This window comes from Anser anser (assembly GCF_964211835.1).
Source record: "Anser anser genome assembly, chromosome: W".
Classification (NCBI taxonomy): domain Eukaryota; kingdom Metazoa; phylum Chordata; class Aves; order Anseriformes; family Anatidae; genus Anser; species Anser anser.
In genome coordinates this window covers 1,850,017-1,871,297 of record NC_139731.1, presented here as the reverse complement: position 1 = coordinate 1,871,297, position 21,281 = coordinate 1,850,017, and the positions used below count along the sequence as shown (strand labels likewise).

General features: G+C 37.4%; 2 protein-coding genes and 1 long non-coding RNA gene across 5 annotated transcripts in view; 2 read left to right on the top strand and 1 right to left on the bottom strand.

Annotated features, from left to right (window-relative positions):
- Positions 1-11,242, top strand: part of LOC310888685 (transportin-1-like) — a 120,131-nt gene extending 108,889 nt beyond the window's left edge. For 2 of the 3 annotated variants that reach the window (XM_083815633.1, XM_083815634.1), the window contains 4 exons: positions 2,341-2,416; positions 3,183-3,282; positions 6,027-6,170; positions 7,719-11,241. In XM_083815633.1, the coding sequence (XP_083671759.1) occupies positions 2,341-2,416; positions 3,183-3,282; positions 6,027-6,134 (284 nt within the window). In that variant the 3' untranslated portion in view covers positions 6,135-6,170; positions 7,719-11,241. Of the gene's footprint in view, positions 1-2,340; positions 2,417-3,182; positions 3,283-6,026; positions 6,171-7,718 lie in introns of all 3 variants that reach the window. The other variant, XM_083815632.1, reaches the window with a different exon arrangement.
- Positions 1-21,281, top strand: part of LOC310888700 — a 220,217-nt gene that overhangs the window by 131,141 nt on the left and 67,795 nt on the right. The gene's annotated exons all lie outside the window — the stretch shown is intronic.
- On the bottom strand, positions 17,283-21,229 carry LOC310888689 (protein FAM210B, mitochondrial-like; the record flags this gene model as incomplete). Its single annotated transcript, XM_083815643.1, is given in 2 exon segments — positions 17,283-21,204; positions 21,206-21,229. Coding segments are annotated over 2 exon segments (558 nt in total). The 3' UTR covers positions 17,283-20,670.

Genomic DNA, 21,281 nt, shown 5'->3' with positions numbered 1-21,281 from the left:
CCAGGACAATTAGATATGATAAATATATGCAATAACACTTAAACACTTGGTGGCTTTAATTTATGCTGATTTTATTATGTGCATGTCCTTACGTGTGTGTGGATATATAGTGTTTGAAACAAAATCAATTGGCATATATAAAACAAATAACTCTTTAAATTTACAAAGAAAATACACTTTAATATTAATTTGTGGTATCATGCACAAAAACCTAGATCTGTGATAGCAGTTTTACCACAGCATAACAAAAATTATGTATAACTTCTATTATCTGAAACTTGTTTTTGGAAATTTGTTATAAAGTCATAGCAGCGCAATGCATATTTTATGTTCTGGCCAACAGCTTTGCCTTCCAAATTAGGAACAGTCCCCAAATGCCTTATTGAATCTGAATTTCTGAGGCTTGTTTATTTTGCATTTATAGAAGGCATGTTCTGCTATGAAGAGCACCTTCTATACTTTAGCAAAGCTTTATTAATAATTTGTCAGGTTTCTGTTTTACTGTTTTACTCATTGAGAATCTTTTTTTTTTCCTTGAAAACTAATCCTGTAAGAAAATGATAGTTTAGTCATTATTACCTGACATGATTGAAAATGATACAAGTTCAGTGCTACAGTTGATGCTAAGCATGAGGTAAATTGGAGAGAGATTTTTTTTCAGTGCATATTTTTCTTCCAGTATTCTCTAAACATAAAAGCTGCACTTTCTCTACCCTCTTTTACCCACCCCCAATTTAGTATGGAAGGTGAACTTGAAGGAAAAATTACCTTAGTTGTCTAGCATATTATAGGTACTGCTTTTTGAAAAGATAATTTTGAAGCATCTAGTACTTAAACTTTTGCTTCCTTTACTGTTAGAGAATTTCTGGAAGCATCCAAATACTGACATTTTCTTTATTCGCTTAATAGTTACTTTAAATGTGGATGCATAACTGCAAATAAATGTTGTGTGATGTTCTTATTATAAAGGTTTTTTTGTGGGATATTGTTCTGTGTGTCACTGGTATGTGCAAGAATATTATTTTGTTGTCGATTTAGCTTGCTATGTAATGAGCTATGTAAACACTTCTATGGAAACATATGAGACCACGTTAAGTAAAAGTAGTTGCATAGCAAATGAGTACGTCAAAAACTTCTATTACTATCCCTTGTAGAGACTGTAGCTGTAAGAAATTGCAGATAAAACTTAAGAGTACATTTTCATTTGAAAGTAGTACTTCAGCACTATATAATTTTATAAGTTAGATCTGCTGAAAATTTTAGATGCTGCATATTGAAATTGAGTTAATGTCAGGTAAAACAGTACATTACCATTGAGCTGCAGCTTTCGTTGAATGAGTATGTTTCAAACTGCTAGTATGTCCTACACCAAACTTTTATTGGAGAATGCATCATCTGCTTTATTGCATGTTTCATAAAAACTGTTCACAAATGCCTGTTAATTACTGTTGCATAGTATGTCCCTTAAACATAGTTGTTTTTTTTTTCTGCTTCATATAATTCTGCTGGATTTTAGTATTAATGTATTTTGCTTCAAGTAATCCTGATACTTAATTCCCCACCTTTCTCTAAAGATTAATCGTTGTGAGTTGAGCAAACACCGTTAAAACACACTTACATGATGATATCTTCTTCAGTTGGGCCCTCAGAACAAATAACCAAATTGCCGAATCATCTCAAGATGTGATTTTGCTTTTCATGTATTCTTATGCCTCTGTATCAGAAGTTATATTCTCACATGACTTTTATGAGGAAGCCTGTTGTGAACAGGAGAAATTGGGATTAAAGAATTAATTTTCTGCAGTTAGTTGCAGTGATATATTCAATGTAAACTTATTTCTAAATGTATTTTTACTGATAAATAGTAGACCTATTAAAATCTTGAATTCTAAATATAGGAAAAAAATTAGAGTACTTAATGCTAAAACTTAAAATGGATAATTCCTTTTTATCAAGAGTATCCGTAATAGTACATCTGAATAAAAACTTTTTAAATTTACCTACATACACTTTTATGTAGTAGAGAAGTCTGAGGAGGGCAAAATGACTGCTTAAATCAGAAAGAAAAACTTTGGATTTTAAATTGTGATTTTGGTGTTCTCTCATTTAATAATTTAATTTTTCTTTTACCCTGGAGAGTATACCATATATGTTGCTGCCCCTTATTTAGGGGGTGGTGATAATGCACTGGTGAAATCTTATGTTTATCATGCACAGATTCTGTTGATTTCTGTTTCTTAGTTATTTGTTGTTTTTTCTTTATTTTTTTCCTCCTCCCCTTCATTTGCTCATGTCTTGGTTGGCGTTTGGTGGTGTATAACCGTGACTGCGTTACCTTAGCAATAACAATTGGTCATCTTGGTTACGTTTGTCCTCAAGAGGTGGCCCCCGTGCTACAGCAGTTTATAAGACCCTGGTGTGTATTATTCAATCTTCTTTTCTTAAAATTCATGTTTCTTCACTCTTTCCTTCTCTCTATCTCACTTTTAGATATATTTTCAGTTGGTTTCAAAATCTCAATCCTTAATCATTGCCAACCATGTGACTAATCTTGTCCTATCAGGTTTGTGAGTTTTCAGTAGCACCACCATGTATTCTTTATGTTGTGGCTAACAACCAATTTATGCATGGGATAAGATTGTCACATGCTTGTTGTGTTAAAGCTTGACTATGAAAGAGCATTTTAAAATCCACCAGAATGCATGTAAATACTGTAAAATTTAAACCGTGCATTACTTAAAATTCAGTCTGAGACTTGAATTGCTGTAAGGAATGTTATAGACTTTTTATGTATAAAATAGCTTGCTTGCTGCTGTAAAAGTTAAACAAATGTTCTGTAAGTCGTATCTAACATAATTCATACTGTGATAATATATGTTCCACTTCTAATGATGATAGTTCCTGTAATATTTTGGATGCATGTTTCTTTTGTATTTAATGGAATACAGGTCACACTTCCTAATTATATGTAGTGCAACAGGAGAACCAGATTCTAGAGGTGATGCATAATGGGAATATAGTAGTAAACACTGTGCAACAAGTGTTTTTCTAAGTGTTCAAAATAATGTCATCTTAGTGTGACTTACTCCATCAAATACTGTAATCTAATTCTGTCCTGACTGAATGAAAAAGTAGTAGAATTAGTAGTAGAATTAGCTAAGATTTGCTTTCCAATTTATTAGGTGTACATCTCTGCGAAACATAAGGGACAACGAGGAAAAGGATTCAGCATTCCGTGGGATATGTACAGTGATTTCAGTCAACCCCAGTGGAGTAGTCCAAGTAAGATGCATGAATAGATCTTTTCTCTCTTCTGTAGTAAAAGCTATATATGAAATATTAAAATTTTTAGCTCAATGTTGATTCCCTGTAGTACCTGATGTAGCTTTATTTTGAGGTCAAGGAGACCAAAATGTTTATATTGCGATGATACGTATCATGATAGTTCAGGAATCCTTCTTCAGTAATTATCACATATGGGAAGGAGGAGATGAGTAGTAGTGTTACAGTCAACTTTTGTCTTTCACTTGCAGTGAATATGTAAATAATGTAAAATATGAATATGTAAATAATGAACTTTATTTAAAATAACTCTTTAAAATAACTTTATTTAAAATAAAATAATTTTGGCATTTGTCAGGGTTGTTTTTTTGTGTTGAGGATCTGTTTTTCAGAGGCATTCCAGGCTTTTCAAAAACAAACAAAACAAAAACAAACAATAATAATAATAACCACCCCTTCATTTTTAAAACTTGGCTAGGGAAGATTCTGTTTCAGCTTTGGATACATTACTTAAATAGTCAGCATGACAAGGAAGACATTTTTAAAATGTTAAATGTCTAGAATAGAATATGACTTTGCTCTTCAGTCTCCACGGCTCTGAAATAAAGCTACACCAATGTAATATTTTGTGAGAGGAAAATTAAGGTGAATTTCTCTCTCCTTTGCCTGGAATCCTTCTCCCTGAAACACAAGAATTGAGCCTCTATCTTTTTTTGAATTTTTCTGTACATTTCACTTATGCATTATTCTGTATTTATAGAATCATAGAATGGTTTGGGTTGAAAGGGACCCTTAAGGATCATCTAGTTCCAACCACCCTGCCATGAGCAGAGACATCTTCCACTAGACCAGGTTGTTCAAAGCCTCATCCCACCTGGCCTTGAACACTTCCAGGGATGGGGCATCCACAACATCTCTGGGCAACCTCTTCCAGTGCCTCACCACCCTCATAGTAAAGAATTTCTTCCTTATATGTAATTTAAATCTACCTTCTTTTAGTCTAAAGCCATTACTCCTTGTCTTATCACTACACTCTCTGACAAAAGTTCTTCTTTAGCTTTCTTGTAGGCCCCCTTTAGGTACTGGAAGGGTACAATAAGGTCTCCCCCCAGAGCTTTCTCTTCTTCAGGCTGAACAACCTCAACTCCCTCAGCCAGTCTTCATAGGAGAGGTGCTTCCAGCCCCTCGATCATCTTCATGGCCCTCGTCTGGACTTGTTCTAATACTTTCGTATCCTTCTTGTATTGGGGGCCCCAGAGCTGAACACAGCAATCCAGGTGGGGTCTTAGGAGAGCAGAGTAGAGGGGGAGAATCACCTCCCTCAACCTACTGGCCATGCTTCTTATGATGCAACCCAATTATTCCAAACTTATTTTCTTCTTTTTTAATAGTGTTGAAAAGTTCATTTGGGATTTTATTTGAAAGTATAATCATCTTCAAAGAGCTTTTCACAATGCCAGCCTGCTATGTTTTGACTGTATTTGGAAGATTTTTTTTTTTTTTTTCATACCACATAAAGACTTTGGTTTTTTTTTTAGAAAATGAGATCTATATGGTTCAAGACTTTTTTTTTTTTTTTTGGCCACGAAGATGTCTATGTTATTTTAGAGAAATATCTAGAAAATTGCAAATAAAAATATTTCAATGTTATCGTGATCTGTTAATCTTGCTTTTGCTGAAGCCTTCTTAGATGAACAAATCTTCAAGAAACTAATGTACATTGATACCCAAGAATACATCCATAGACAAAGTGTCAATCAAGTTTAAGCCAAAGAGTTATTTACCTTGTGTAAAATAAGCAGGAAAAAAACAAACAACCAAAAAAAAAAAAACTAGGAAGTGATAGACTATGTCTTGGCATTAGTGTCTTTTTAACCTAAAACATCCTTATTTTAGTTTCATGAACAAATGCTGTTACTGTTCAGTAGTATGGCTTTCTTCATATGTTGTAAAGTGAGATATCTCTTTTTAGGAAGGGTGTATGTGAAAAGTTAATGATACTTCTTTTAAAGCTAAAATACGGTATATTTCTTACATGGATTATGGGTCAGCATTGGCACTTTAAGTAATGCCAAGTGTGAACATCAGGACAGAAGCTAGAAATTTTGAATCCCATCTTGAGGAGGAAAGAAATCTCACTGTACTAGTTAGGAGACAGGCTAAGAGGCTTTGAAAAGAACATTAGGTTCAGGAAATGCACAGTTAAGTATTCTAGTGTCGGCAGAAGGAAACAACAAATACTTACAAGATTAAAAGAAAGTCCATGATGCTCTCTGTGGTGATTATCCAAAGCAGTTTCAGTGCATGTTTTTGTACTAGTTCTTCAGCACTGAATGCTTGCTTCAATAATTCAGCTTTTTTTTCTTTTCATATTCTTTCCAACATATTCATATGAGATCTAATGCATTCAAGCTAGATGCAATGTTTTATGGTCACTTGGCATAAGGACATACTTGCTTTTTACAGTGTATAATCTTGTGCTTTTCTCCATGCAATATATATATATATTACTATTAATCTGTGTGGATAGCTATATTATTCTACATGCCATGCTTAACTGAAATATTTTTTTCTTTTAAGAAAGGCATTACTAAATTTCCTTTGTTTAACACTTCATTTGAATTCTCCAATTAAATATTTGACAGATGCACAATCCAGGATCTGTGGCCTACTGCATACATTGCTAGAAAATAATGATCATGTATCTACTGTTTAGTAATTCTTTACCTTCCCCCCATTTGTAGATTCTTCATGGATTTAAAAATCAAGTTGGGGATGAGAATTGGAGGCATTTCTCTGACCAATTTCCTCTTCCCTTAAAAGAGCGCCTTGCAGCTTACTATGGAGTTTAACCTCCGTGCACTGTAGCTGCAGTCCCATAATTAAAGGTAGGCACACAAATCTTCCTTGCTAAACAGAGCTGTATAACAGACTTCCTCCCTATATTGGCATTATATGAAACATAATTGGCTAGATTACAATTTTTCAGATGCACTGGGGCAAATATCTTCCCTTCCTATAAGAAGGGGCAGGGGGAAGATAGTGTGCCTAAATGTTGGTAGCATAGCTGTAGCAAAAGCAGTTGTCTGACTCTGTTACATCTACATTACCAATCTTATCTTGCTACGCTACCATGCATATTATACACTCACTCTTTCCATCTTTCCTTCTGTAAAAAAGTGCTTGATCAGGTTTAGTAAGCAAAGTAATTAATATGATCCTCAAGTCATCATACTAAAGACACAGACTCCCTGTGTGTGTTATGAATAAGTAGATGGCAGATGTGGTCTAAGCAGGAATATTTTTTCTAGGATAGGAAAGCAACTTCGTTAAGACATGTTAGCCATGAGAAATCCAATACATTCCTTATCGCACATTAGATGATCTTTGCACTGAATAAAGGATGTTATGCTAATCTGTAACTCTTCTGACTGTAGAGCTTTATGTTTTGGTTAGGTTGATGTGTTCGTTATTGCAGTGTTCCACTTCAGCAATTCTGAATTGGTGCATACAGTTCTGTCACAGGGAATACTTCAACAAAGAACAGTGATTGTCCATTCTAGAATAGTTATTATTATGCCACCGTGCTTTGTATGTTCTCTGTGCACACTGTATAAAGCAAAGTTCTCATGTTGAAAGTAGTCTGATACTGTGAGGAGGTTATTATACTACCCAAAAAAGAGGGAAAATTAAGTTTATTCATTTAATTGTTATATAATTTTAATATTTGATGTAGAATTTTTGTACTGAAATTATTGGAGTGAATCATGCAATTCTGCTTTATTATTGAATGGACAACTGTTTTAAAGTCAGCCTAAAATTTTTTGGAGTTAGCAATATAAGAAATACTGTTTTAATTACATCTTTGATCTGAACAACACATTAAAAATAAAACAACTTCAAACATTTATGTGTTTATCTATGAGGGCATTGTAGTTTTGACATAAGGTTTGTTTGTTTGTTTTTCCTCCTAATGAGGAAGAATGCAAAATGATAAAATTCTCAGTTTGTATTGAGGGAGATGCCTTGTGGTGTTGTTTGTTTGTTTGTTTGTTTGTTTTTAATCCACCTAAAGATCAAATCATTAGGTTAATAGAAGGTATGTTTAATATTCTTTTTCAATGTCATAACTACCACATAATTTTGTACTAAATGGGCAAAAGCTTGTTAAAATATATAGGACTGCTTAAATCTTAAGCTTAGCCACAGCAGTGGGACTGAAGGTATAGCTTTAAAGCATGCATTGTTATTTCATGGATAATAATCTTACCTGGTATAAATACAAACTTAAAAACAAATTTTTGCCTAGATTTTCCCTTTGAAGGTTGGTACCTACTGCTTTAAAAAAAGGCAAAAAAACTCTTTGTTTATGCACAGGTCTGTCAGTTAAGATGCGAAGTAAGATTTAACTATACCTCTATCTCTTCTTTTTACAGGTCCTTCAGTCTGGGAGTCTATGAGGGAGTCTCTGCACCCAGGGAAATATTACCCTTTACCGGGGGGGAAGGGTAAACCAGTAGGGAATACAGTACAATCCCAACCGTACTGGGAGGGGCGGGAGGGAAGTTGCTGTCACTGTATTAAGTCAATGTTGGGAAATATTTAAACATCTGGAGCCTTTGTAAGTTGAAATCTATCTCCTATTACAACTCTGCAATGGACGTGAAGAAGAAGGAAAAAAATATTCACAAAACAGCACTTCCTGGAATATTGTGGGGAATTGTACCAAAACAAGAAACACATAATTGAACTATAGGGATATGTAAAGAGGAAAACTATTTTGCACACAATAAAGGAAACCTAAGAATGGGGGATCACAAACAGTACAAGGCTTTCTTTTTTTCTTTTAATTTTTTTTTAAAGTAAGGTTTTCCTACATTATTTCATCCTGCTTGATGGGATTCCTAGGTATCTGCATGTTAATGAAGAACTACACAAATGAACCTAGTACAGTTAAAATACAGCTTGTGTCTGTATTAGGAACAGGCACTTGCAGTGTACAATATAGAAACTCCATTGTAAACTAATAAAGGTTAATTTGGACAAAATGAAGCACCCTGCAAGCTGCCAAATGAGTCACCCCTTTCGTTTCTACGTTCTTTTTTAAATTTAAAGTAGTAGATATGATTATGATATGAGTAGATTTGATTATTGTACTTATTTAGGTTTAATTTCTAAAGTAAGGCATTATTCTTAGCATGCAGTTTAAGGTTCAGGCATGCATTCTGGCTCATAGTGATCAGAAGTAATTTAAATTAGTGGGGGAAGTAGCATGCTTTTGCATTGCATGAAGTAAAATTGTTATACATTTACCTATTTTTGCACCAGTTCTGTGTTGTGGTTTACCAATTCAATATAGCCCTGCATTTAAAATTCCTTTTCTAAAATTCTGTGGATTTTATTTTTATTGAGAACATAAAGTACTGTAGCTAACAATTAGGCCTTGAAATATCTTTAGGAGCTGTTAACAATAAGATTGTATTGTGTGTAACCTGCACAATATGGAAAGCTGAAATAGCTGTGCAAAATACTTGCCTCTGCTGTCAATGTGATGTGCTTTCTTCATGGTTATATAGTGATTTTTATCAGAATCTCTAAAAATAAGTTACATGGTAAGAACCGTTAAAGGCTGCATAAATGTTGGTTGGCACATGAAGAAAATTGTGAAGTTGATGACGACTGCTCTATTTGTGTTTATTTCCTCTTAACATATTACCTTCTATGCTTTCCTTTTGTTCAAAGCATGATTTTAGAGATGTTTATGTATGTAATGCAGGGTATCTACACTGTATTGACTGATGCATGTTGGTGGCCCTTTGTGATATAGTTAAATGCACAAGTGTGCAAGTTTAAAACTACAGAGTGAAATTGGTTTGGATCCTCTTCATTTCATTTGTTTAGCTTTTTTTGTAGGTTTTTCTTTTTTTGTTTTTTTTCTCTACTTACATGTATTCCTGTAAATAAATCCTTGTTAAGTTAACCCTTTACTTTTCCTTCAATGTGTATTTTCTTATGTACTGTGAATGTGAAATCCTAACTGGTACACTTGATCTTGTGTCCATCTCAAGTCTTTATTAACTTAGAGCATAAAGAATATCCCATGATGATAAAGGAAAATGGAGAGATTTTTTAACTCTCTAGCCTCTGCTGGTCAGAGGTGAAGCCGCACCTTTCCATTTTTCAAGTGCTGCATAATTAATCTGCAAAACAAAATTAATCCATAACAGCCTTTTTATAGATTTAGTTTCTTACCTTTACATTGCAGAATGGATACTGAATAAGTTTTTTTGTGTGTGATTTTTTGTTTGTTTGTTTGTTTTTAAGAACTTGCTCTTCTTTGCATGGTTCTGTTCTTTGAGTGTTAAATGACTTAGTCATTGCACTGAAGTTTGAGCTGTGAGTGTGAACATATGCTGTTTAAAGAGGTTTTTTTAATTTTTTAAATGCATGATAGCATGTGTTTTACATGCTTCCCTCCCCCTTTTTGTTGACTTTGCAAGATTGAATAGAGAGTAGTTCAGACGTACTGAATGAAGTATATTCCCTAATACTTGTACATAGTTTTTACTCAATTTGGTCAATGTGCATAACATTGACAATAGCAATGGCATGTGATAACTTGCTTTCAAATTACATTGCTAGTTCAGAAGGAATTTTGTATTTGCTAATAACTCTGAAGTAAATTGGTAATGGTTTTAGTCACCTCTAAATCAAATTCTGAAAGAAGGAAAAAAAAAGTTTTAAGATTTAGCAAAGTGTGATATTATTTTAGCCCCCAACTTGCTTTAATTTTGAGTATGTTTAAGTATTAGAAAAGAGTTTCAGAGAAATGACATTTAAAATGCAATAATCGTAGATTAGAAAACCTGCCTAATTAACACTAGCATTACAGCTAGAATCTGAGTTTAACTAAACTTTTTAAATTTCAGAAAGCCCTGTTAATCAAATAAGACCACTCCACCTCATGTCAAATTAGTTTAGGATGTAACTTTTGTACATATATATTTTAATTGGTATTTGTAGAGATGTGAACTGATTTGGTATAACAACAAGGAAAGTAATTAAAATAAGGCAAAAATAAACAGTACTGACAAAAAGTAGTCTTTTGTATCAGTAAGTCCTCTCATGGTATATCTTAAAGCAAATAAACCATATTCCTAGTGCATAATATAGTGCAGAAATTCGCAGAAGCATTTAGGGTATAATGTGAGGTAAGAGAAGTTCTGAATCAGCATTAACAATTATAATTAAAATATTGCCTCATGGGATATATTAAAGAGCATCTTAATTCTTGTGGTATAGTCTTGACAATTCTTGAATGTTGATTGAATATTTATATTGGTAGAACTGTGAGGTTTTGTTACATTCTAGTGTTTCTGCCTCTCAGCATGCTAAAAGCACTGCTTACTTCATTTGCTACTTAGGCACTGAATAAAGTTCTGTTAGTGTGCTAAACTACAGAAATAGCTACTGCTAAGTAAATGATGTAGATTTGCTACTTAAATATTTTTGTTGTAGGAACCTCAGGAGGTCGGTGTTTACTAGTGTTACAGTTTTTTTATATATGCCTTTTTCCCGTTTTGAGTTTCCCTTTCTGAAGGATTCTGAGAGCACACAAAAGCTGCTGATCAGCTGCTGAACCTAAGTTGGTAACAGAAAATGTATTTAAAATCAGTATAAATGTATCTCTTTGGCGGTTTTAAATTGCTGTTCAATTAGTGTTAGGTGAAGTACAATCCTATTTCTTTGTTTTCATTACACGTTCAGGAAACAGCTCTTTTCATTTAGGAAAACAAAATTAGAATAGTTCGCTATTTTAACCACTGCAAGCAAAAAAATCAGTTTTGTATTTTTTTCCAAAGCTTATTTTCTAAATCAGTGAATATGTATATTTTTGAAATATAAGGTAATTCTTATGCTTTAGTTTATTGCTCCTCAAAGCTTGTACTTAAAATATCACTTTAGAAGGATGGGTTTAAAATTTAATCATTTTAATTTTTAAATGTTATCAAGTAGCATTAATTTTGTAACTAACAATACTGATACACTTTTATTTTATTTTTATTAGGGTTTTTATGTTAGCATCAATCGGTATTACTTAAACTGCATATATTGTATAATAGTAAAATGTATATTCTAAAACTTGAAGTGGATTTCCTCCAGTGAAACTCATTGCTACTTAGAAATATTCAAATACTAACTTTATCTCAGGTGAATACTCTTGTACCTTTTTTGTTCAGAATAAATACTTATAAAAATGTCTTAATTATTATCAGTTTAAGACAGTGCCTAATATGAAATACATAATCTTACTCTAAATTAACCTTCTAATGTGGGACAATAATGACTTGTGCTTCACCCATTTTATTCATATTGAATGTATTAACAGATAAAGGTGCAAAAACATTCTTCCCTTGAAGAGAATGCATCCGTATTCAAACAACTGAAATATTTCTGGAAAAAATGCTTTAAATGCAACACTGTATTGGAAATCTTTTATTTCAGATTTTGTCAAGGAAAGAAGTTGCAACAATGCTAATTTCCTCGATGCTCTTTCATGTGGATGATAGATGCATAAAGCTTCTATATAGGGTCTAAAGAATAACCTTTTATCTTAAAGGTTAAGCTCTACAATGAAGTGACTCCTGTACATTATAAAACATCCTGCAGTTATCTCAAACATTGATGTTTGTATATGTATGTTATATATTACATAAGTATATCGAGTAACTTTGTCTTGAGTAAATAAAGCTCAATCAGTAGCTGTGTATTTCACTCACCTATGTGTTCTCCAGAATTACTTGCATCCATCGGTCTATCAGAAGTATTCTCCAATAGAAATTTTTTGTCTGCCACTGATGCTTTTTGTCTGCCACTGATGCTCTTTTAACTTAATGGTTGGACTAAGCCAGTTTTAGATTAATTTAAATGGGAAAATCTGAGGTGAGTACTCTTGTTGCTTGCCTTATAGATTATATTCTGCTAAAATAATAAGGATATTTACTCACTTGAATATATTTGTAAGGGAAGTTAAAATGGCTCTATAAAAATGTATCCCTGTGTGGTGTTACAGTATACTGTCACTTTTTATAAGCTGGTTCTATTGTGCTACTCCAGCCATAGGTATCTATTTACTTTGGATAAGCAACAAAATTGAGAAGGTCTGGGTGACTTTTGTGGGGACAGTGATTAGAAAAAATAGATTGGTATAAGCAGATTTATTTGGCTGTTGAAATCTCCAGTATAATAGTAAGGTTTGTATTTTTTTGTTTGTTTTTTAAATGGGAAGAGATAGGTAGATATATTGTACATTGTCTGACTTATACTAAACGCTTCTAAAAATTTTAAATCAGATGCAGTATATAAAATAGTTCTAAATGAAAAATGACTGGATCTTTCTGCTGGCAACTTAGGTTATATAAGTTTTGCTTGAAAGCTTTAAATCTGGTGTTTCTGTATCTGCCACACTGTTGGAATATTTACTTCAAACATATCCTCCTGCAACATCTCAAACCACTAAATTGAGTGATATGTCTTGAAGTCTGCCTATGTGCTAACAGAACTTCATTTTAAATAGAATATGGTTTTAATTTTTGATAAGGTGCTGAATTTTAAAGAGTTTTTGGGGCCACCAAATTTTGGATCATGCAGACTATATATATATATTGTACTGTAGTAATTTTGTGTTTACATTTGTATGATGTGACACAATATGAATGTTAATCACTGCTTGAATATGTTAATAAAGTTGTTTAAATATAGATGTTGCATTCCAGTTTTTAATGAAAGATGAAAATTTCATGTTCAGTTTGTTTTGTCTGACTCAGTAGTGCACTCTTCTGTTTCACACATGGAAGTTCTGGAGTCCATCCTTGAATAAGGAAGAATTTCATTTTATCTGAAAGAAAATGATCTTTGGATATGTTACGGTCAGTTCAGTTTAGATGCTTCATGCTGCTTGGGGGCAGATCAGTGTAGACGTGGGAGGTTTACCTGAACTGAAATTAATGTCTGTTGGGTAATGACTGGTAAGTGCTTTGCTCTTTAGCTGTGGCATCTAATTTTGAGTCTGAGGTTAATTACTATTTGTTTACACAAATGAGATGAGTAGAGTAAGTATTAACATCTTGAATAAGTGAAATGAGTGTTATAAATAAGTTCATAGTCAGATTGCAATGGGGCAAAGGATTGTCTTTACAACATATGTCATGCTATTCCTTTTAAAATATATATGTATTACTTTTGCTTTTAATATAAACATGGACTTGAATAAAAATAAAGCATTTCAATAGGAATATTTTGTACATAAAATAATTTCTTACATGTTAAACGTTCAAAAAAATAAATGTTAGTAGCTTTTGTTATCTCAGAATGACTCAATGAAACATACTGCTTATATAAAGTTGTCCTGGGTTTGGCTAGGATAGAGTTAATTTTCCTCTTAGTATCTGGTATGGTGCTGTGTTTTGGATTTAGGATGAGATTAATGCTGATAACACGCTGATGTTTTAGTTGTTGCAGAGCACTGCTTACACTAAGTTGAGGATTTTTCAGCTTCTCATACCACCCTGCCAGCGAGGAGGCTGGGGGTGTACAAGAAGCTGGGAGGGGACAGAGCCAGGACAGCTGACTCGAACTAGCCAAAGGGATATTCCATACCATCTGACGTCATGCTGAACAGCTAATATGGAGTGGTGGGCTGATGTGGGCGGGGGGGGGGGGGGGGGGGTCAAGTGGGTGGTGGGGTGGTGAGCAATTGCATTCTGTATCGCTTGCTTTGTGTACGTTCTGTTATTATTATTTTATCATATTTTTTCTGTCCCATTAAACTCTATCTCAGCCCCCAAGCTTTTACTACATCCCACTGTAGGAGGGTGATAGTGGTGAGCAAATGGCTGTTTGGTGCTTAGCTGCCTACCGCCTTAAAACACAGCAAAAGTATTAAGGGAAAGTGCATTTCTTTCAGAGGCGTTTACCATTGTTTTGCATAAAATGAACAATATATACCATTGAAACCTCTAAAAAGATACCCAAGTACTAATCTGAATAATGGCAGACTTGAAATATTTTTTTCTCCAATGATCTGTCCACTTTAAGGAAAAGAGGTGGAATTATGATGCACATCTTTATGCCATCACTTACACACACATGCTTTAATAAGGAATTACTTTTGAATCATTCAGGTTTTCAATTTTTTTTACCTCAGTTGGTTTTTTTTTTTTGTTTGTTTGTTTTGCCAATTTAAACTATAAAAGTGAAAGTTGAGGTACTCTATTTTCCAACTTCAGATATGAAGTTTTTTCATAGAATCATTAAGGTTGGAAAAGACCTCCAAGATCATCTGGTTCAATCATCCCCCTACCACCACTGTCACCCACTAAACTATGTCCCTAAGTACCACGTCCAACCTTTCCTTAAACACACCCGGGGACAGTGACTCTACCACCTCCCTGGGGAACCCCTTCCACTGCCTAACTACTCTTTCTGAGAAGAAATGTCTCCTAATTTCCAACCTCAACCTCCCCTGGTGCAACCTGAGGCCATTCCCTCTAGTCCTGTCACTGTTTATCTGTGAGAAGAGGCTGACTCCCAGCTTCCTTCCTTTCAGGTAGTTGTAGAGAGCAAATAAGGTCTTCCGTGAGCCTCCTCTTCTCCAGACTAAACAACCCCAGCTCCCTCAGCCACTCCACATAAGACGTGTGTTCCAGACCCTTCACCAACTTCATAGCCCTTCTCTGGACATGGTCCAGGGCCTCAATGTCTTTCTTGAAGTGAGGGGCCCAAAAGTGAACACAGTACTCGAGGGGCGGCCTCATCAGAGCAGAGTACAGGGAGATCGCCTCCCTGGTCCTGCTGGTTACACTATTCCTGATACAAGCTAGGATGTCGTTGGCCTTCTTGGCCACCTGGGCACACTGCTGGCTCATGTTCAGGCAAGCACTGACCAACACCCCCAGATCCTTTTCCTCTGCACAGCTTTCCAGCCACTCTGCCCCGAGCCTGTAGCGTTGCATGGGGTTGTTGTGACCTAAGTTCAGGACCCGGCACTTAGCCATGTTGAACCTCATCCCACTGGCCTCTGCCCTTTGATCCAACTTGCCCATGTCCCTCTGCAGGGCCTTCCTACCCTCCAGCAGACTGACACTTCCCCCCCCTCCCCAGCATGGTGTCATCTGCAAACTTCCTGAGGGTGCACTCAATTCCCTAGTCCAAATCATCAATAAAGATATTAAAGAGGATGGGCCCCAACACCGACCCCTGGGGAACACCACTCATGACTGGTCGCCAGCTGGATTTCACTCTGTTCAACACCACTCTCTGGGCCCAGACATCCAGCCAGTTTTTAATCCAGCAAAGAGTATACCTGTCCAAATTTTTGTGAAATCTAATTTTGCATTTAAAATATCGAAATAAAACATGTCAAGATATTACACTGATAATTTTCTTACCTATTTTTCCTTTTACCCCTTGGCAAAATGGATAGTCATGAATTTTCTCTGTTAAGCATACTTAGTCTTCCCCTGTGTTTACAGCATACAGTTTAATTTGGATGCATAACTTTTTACAAAGTTACTATCACTAATATCAATATTTTAATTTGTTCATTATTTTTCTTTGCTCCCCCAATGCTTAACAAAATTATATGTGGCATTTACATTTCTCTTATAAAGTATTGTACAGAATGAGAAGCAATGTAATTTGTTGGTCCTTTTACTTTGAAATGATTGTCAAGGAATGTCACACGTAGAGGTGTGTGAATTGAAAAGGTTCCATAGTCTGAATACTCAAACATAATGAATGAGAGCATAAAAAGAAAAAAAAGATGAAAAAAAAAAAAGACTTTGATTTAAATAAATAAAAAGGAGGTGCTTTTATTCCCAGAACTGCATCTTGACACAGGGCATGTTTCATTGCCTTTCTTTAACTTTATAATATTTGAAAAGAAATTTCAGTCATTTTACATATGTGTAGTCATTGGTTTGCATATATAGTTTTTCATTCTGAAATGTGGTTGCTCAAATAAACATTTTGGAGCCATGTCCAAAATAATCCCAGGCCTGTAACTACATGCATCTTTTCCTTCTAGTGTTGGAAATACTAGAAAGAACAGATGAATGGCATGACAAAATAAGAATTCAAGTGGCCGTTTTCTTATTTATATACCTTAGCATAGGAGAGTAAGATAGTTGCATCACTTTCTCCAGTACTCTTCCATAGCAAGATGTAGCTAACTTTAGTTTTCTTTATCCCCATCTTTCTTAATTCCGAAGGCTTTACACCAAAAATTGTCTTACTTGGGCCAAAAATAGATGGAAGCTACCTCTCACTTGTTGCAAGCATTCACTCAGCTGAATGACTGCTTTATCAGTCCATAAAATGTCAGTGTTTAAAAGGGAGCTGTGGATATATGAAGAAGATAGAAGCAACTGATTGCCCACAGGAACAACTCAGAACTTTGTTTGTCTAATTAAGAATCATTTCTTTTAAAAAATGATCACAGACTATGAGAATTGTAGGGGTTGGAAGGGAACTCACGAGATCATCGGGTCCAACCACCCTGCCAAAGCAGGTTCCCTAAAGCAGGTTGCCCAGGTAGGCGTCCAGACGGGCCTTGAATATCTCCAGAGAAGGAGACTCCACAACCTCCCTGGGCAGCCTGTTCCAGTGCTCCGGCACCCTCACTGTGAAGAAGTTCTTTTGCATGTTGGTGCGGAACTTCCTGTGCTCCATTTTTTGGCCATTGCCCCTTGTCCTATCCCAACAAACCACTGAAAAGAGGTTGGCCAAATCCCACTGTCTCCCACACTTAAGATATTTGTAAACATAGATAAGATCCCTGAAGGGATGAAAAACATGGACTCCTGACGGCTCTTGAACGGGAGACCTTAATTGCCCTTTTTTCTCCACTACTTATACTATACCATATGCTGTCCACGCGCCCGAATTTGTCATACAACTGGTTAGAGACCCTCAGACATGCACCTCAAGCCAGCCAGCAACTGGCCACTGCATAAAGCTCATCTTTAACACTGTAGCCAATTTACTTTATCTCAACCTTGCTCAAGTTTTTGTTTCCTCTTGTTTCCTCATTATCTCTAATTCAGGGATGTGTGAAACAGCGCGAAGCCACCTGCAAATTCCTTTCCCATAATTCCCCCTTTTTTATTTTCAACCAACCAAACGCTTTCTATAGATTTTTCTATCAATCACCGCAGACATTGCAATAAGCAAGGTACAATAAGCAACAGGGTGAAAATCACAAGCAGAATTACGATTGTAAAGTAGCATGCCTACTAGAATCTACATCAGTCAACAAGCCACTAAGCGCTAGGGATGTTGCTTCGCAGCGATGCTGCTTCTCACTCGCACAGCACAATCACACAATCACGCAAAGAGGCCTCTTGCACTTCTCATTCATACCACAAGAAAATATCACTTAAAATAATTTGTCCGCGGCTTCAAGAGGTCCTTGTCTACTCCCGCGGTGAGCGGCTGAGAGTGGAGACCCCTCCGAGGAAAATGCTCGGGGTGCACCTAGGGGCATCTGCTCCACAGTCGATCCTGCAGCCGAGCAGAGTGGCTCCTGGCGCAAGGAAGGATGCTATTATAGTTTTGTATAACTACACCAAAGAGATGCATTGCAATAAAGAGCAAGAGTGGTGTTGACGATTTGTTTCATGGTTTGTTTTTTGCCCGTGTAATTGAACCTTACACATGCTGTTGCTGTTACACTTCCCAGGATATCTAATTCCTGTGGCTCTAGGGGCGCTTGCCATAAGTAGACAGTCCAGTCTTTGTTATCTGCCGGGATCCCCACCAGACATATCGTAAATGGGTCATTAGCACTAGCCAGGGACAGGCACAGTGCTTCTTGTCCTGTCATGTTGGCGAGGGTGACCCAGATGTTGCGGCGTGGTTGGATGGAGACCCAGGGCTGGCAATAACCAATGACAGCGGCGATTGTGAGGAGGAGGCCAACCATGGCCTTACCCCCCTTGCTGGTACCCATCTTGGTCCGTGACCTCTGGAGACACAAGCATACCCTCGACCCCAAGTTATTAGAGGGTGGGGTCCCTCCCAAAGACCTGTATTTAAATTTTTTTACCATTACTAAGGCCTGCTCTGATTGTGGCACCTGTGACAGCGCGGAATTCATACTTTTGTAATGTTTTACTATGGGCGGTACCTCTTCGTGAGGAAAGGGTAATGATAGGTGATTCATTACGTGAAGTGCCTTTCCCAACCTGTTCTGTGGTGTTTCCTGGGTGTCTCCCCCTTTTTGTTTATTTGGCAGTGTTTTCAAGGTGCGATGTGTGCGCTCAACAATGGCTTGGCCCATGGGGGAATGAGGAATGCCTGTGATGTGTCGGATATCCCAAGTTTGAAAAAAGGTTTGAAGGGAGTGACTAGTATAGGCGGGGCCACTGTCGGTTTTTATTTCCTTTGGGATGCCTAGCGCTGCGAAAGCGACACGGAAGTGAGCCTGGACGTGGCGGCTAGTTTCACCCACTGCAGCTGTCACCCAAATAGCATGAGAGAAAGTATCTACCGATAAGTGAACATTTTTCAAGCGACCAAATTCTGGAATATGCGTTACGCCGGTCTGCCATAACTGTAGGGACCGTAGACCTCTATGGTTTACCATTAAAGACGCGGTCGAAACGTTGTTGACAATTAAGACACATTTGGATAATCAATTTGCCATCAGTGATCGATATAGCAAATTGTTTCGCCAAGACTTTGGCGGATTGATGGAAAAAGGCATGGGATAACCGTGCTTGCTCCAGCACCTTAGGCACCAGGGCAGTCAGGGTCATATTAGTTAGCTGGTCAGCGTGTGTGTTACCCTCTGCAAAAATACCGGGTAACATGGTGTGGCTCCGCATGTGAATAACACAATACAGGTGCACTCACTGCTCTACCAAAAATAACAGCTCTTTAAATTTTAGAAACAAGTTTTCCTTTGGGATATGTCTCAAAAGTGCCCTCTCAATGCGCTGAGCAATGCCTACAGCATACTGCAAGTCCAATACAATATTCAAAGGTACTGTTTTTTTTCTTTTTTTTTTTCCTTTTTTTCTCTTTTTTTTTTGTTTCGTTTTGTTTTCTGTCTGCAAGGAGCCCATGCCCTCGATCACTGCACTGATTCGGCGCAAATCATGCAATAATCTCCATTTCCCACACTTCTTCTTGATGACAAACACTGGTGAATTCTATGGGCTGTTTGTCGGAACAATATGTCCTTGTTGGATTTGTTCTTGAACCAACTCCTGCAGACTACTGCTCGGAAAAGAATCAATTGAGCAATTCTCATTCCCTTTGTTATTGACAGTGGTGGAGACGGTATCCAAGCCATAGCTTGGATTTGTCCATTATAGTTGGCATCAATTATTCCCAGCAAAACAAACAATCCGGTCAAAGTTGCACTTGATCGTCCTAGCAGCAATGCACTACAGTCATTCCCAATTGGTCCTTTGACGTTCAATGGAATTTTATGAACGTGAGTACCCCACAAGGTGGCGTCTCTTACTGTGGAGACATCCACTCCGGCACTCCCTCTGGTTCTTCCTGAGAAGGTGTCCACAGTGGTAACCATGGCAGCTGGGCTGTAGCGCGGAACCCTGCTCCACTGTGGTACTCCATGGGCTGCAGGGGGACAGCCTGCTTCACCATGGTCCTCACCACGGGATGCAGGGGACTTCTGCTCCGGCGCCTGGAGCACCTCTCCCCCTCCTTCACTGACCTTGGCACCTGCAAGGCTGTTCCTCACTCCTCCCACTCTCCCAGCTGCTGTGAAGCGCAGTGTGGTTTGTGGGTTTTTTTTTTTGTTTTGTTTTGGTTTTTTTTCCCCCCTGTCTTAAATATGCTCTCACAGAGGCGCAACCAACATCACTTATTGGCTCGGCTCTGGTCAGCAGTGGGGCCCTTACCTAACATGGGGCAGCTTCTAGATTCTTCTCACAGAAGCCACCCCTATGGCCCCCTGCTACCAAAACCTTGCCACGTAAACCCACTACATTCCACCCCTCGCCTCTGTGAAAAGCATATTTAAGAATAATCACAATATACTCTTACTTTACAGTCATCACAAGCTTCACAAACTTCACTTACATCAAAAAGAAAAAGAATTCCCCACACCAAAATAAACATAACAGCATCACAACACCGACGAGGTGGACAATTTACATACACACCACCCCTCGTCCCTTACCACACTAATATGAAACATATTCCTCACAATTGCTGCTTTCTTAAATTCTTCACAACTATTACATTCATAAAAAAAACCATCCAGTCCATGTTTTGCCCGTTACTTCTCTCAACTATCATCCTTATCTCAAATTCCTTGAGCCCCATGTTGGGTGAGTAAAAAACAATAAGAAGTTATCACGGATTTGGGGTAGGAGGTTTGAAGAAACCAATCTTCCGGCAGTATCGGACAATAAATGGCACAGAAACTATAGTAATGCTGATTTGTACTGGAGCAAACAATTTGTGAATAGCATATGCCAACACAAATGTGCCTGTACCAGCAGCCCTTTTAGATTGCAGCGATGATTCACTGAAACCAAGTTTGAAGAGAACTGCAGTCATATCCACACCACTTGATACAGCCAGGTAGAAGATTCCTAGAGATACTAATGAAATTCCAGCGTGGAATGAAACCCCTACAGCACCATATTCTTTGAAAACTTTTTTCAGCTGCTGGGATTTATTGAGTTTCTTGTTTTCCCTGCTGAGATCTGTGGCTGCCTGTTCAGGGGATCCACCCACATCCTTGGCCGAACTGCCGGCGGCGGCCCGCAGCGCCAGCAGAGGGGCCGGCGGGCTGAGGGGAGGCCGGCCCGGGGGTGGGGGGTGGCGGGGGGCAGCAGCGGCGGCGGCGGGCGGCGGCGAGCGGGGGCCCGCGGGGCGGCGGGCCCGGACGCAGCAGCAGGCGGAACATGGCAGCGCCCGGTGCGTGCAGGCGGGCGCTTAAACCTGAGAAACGCAGCAGC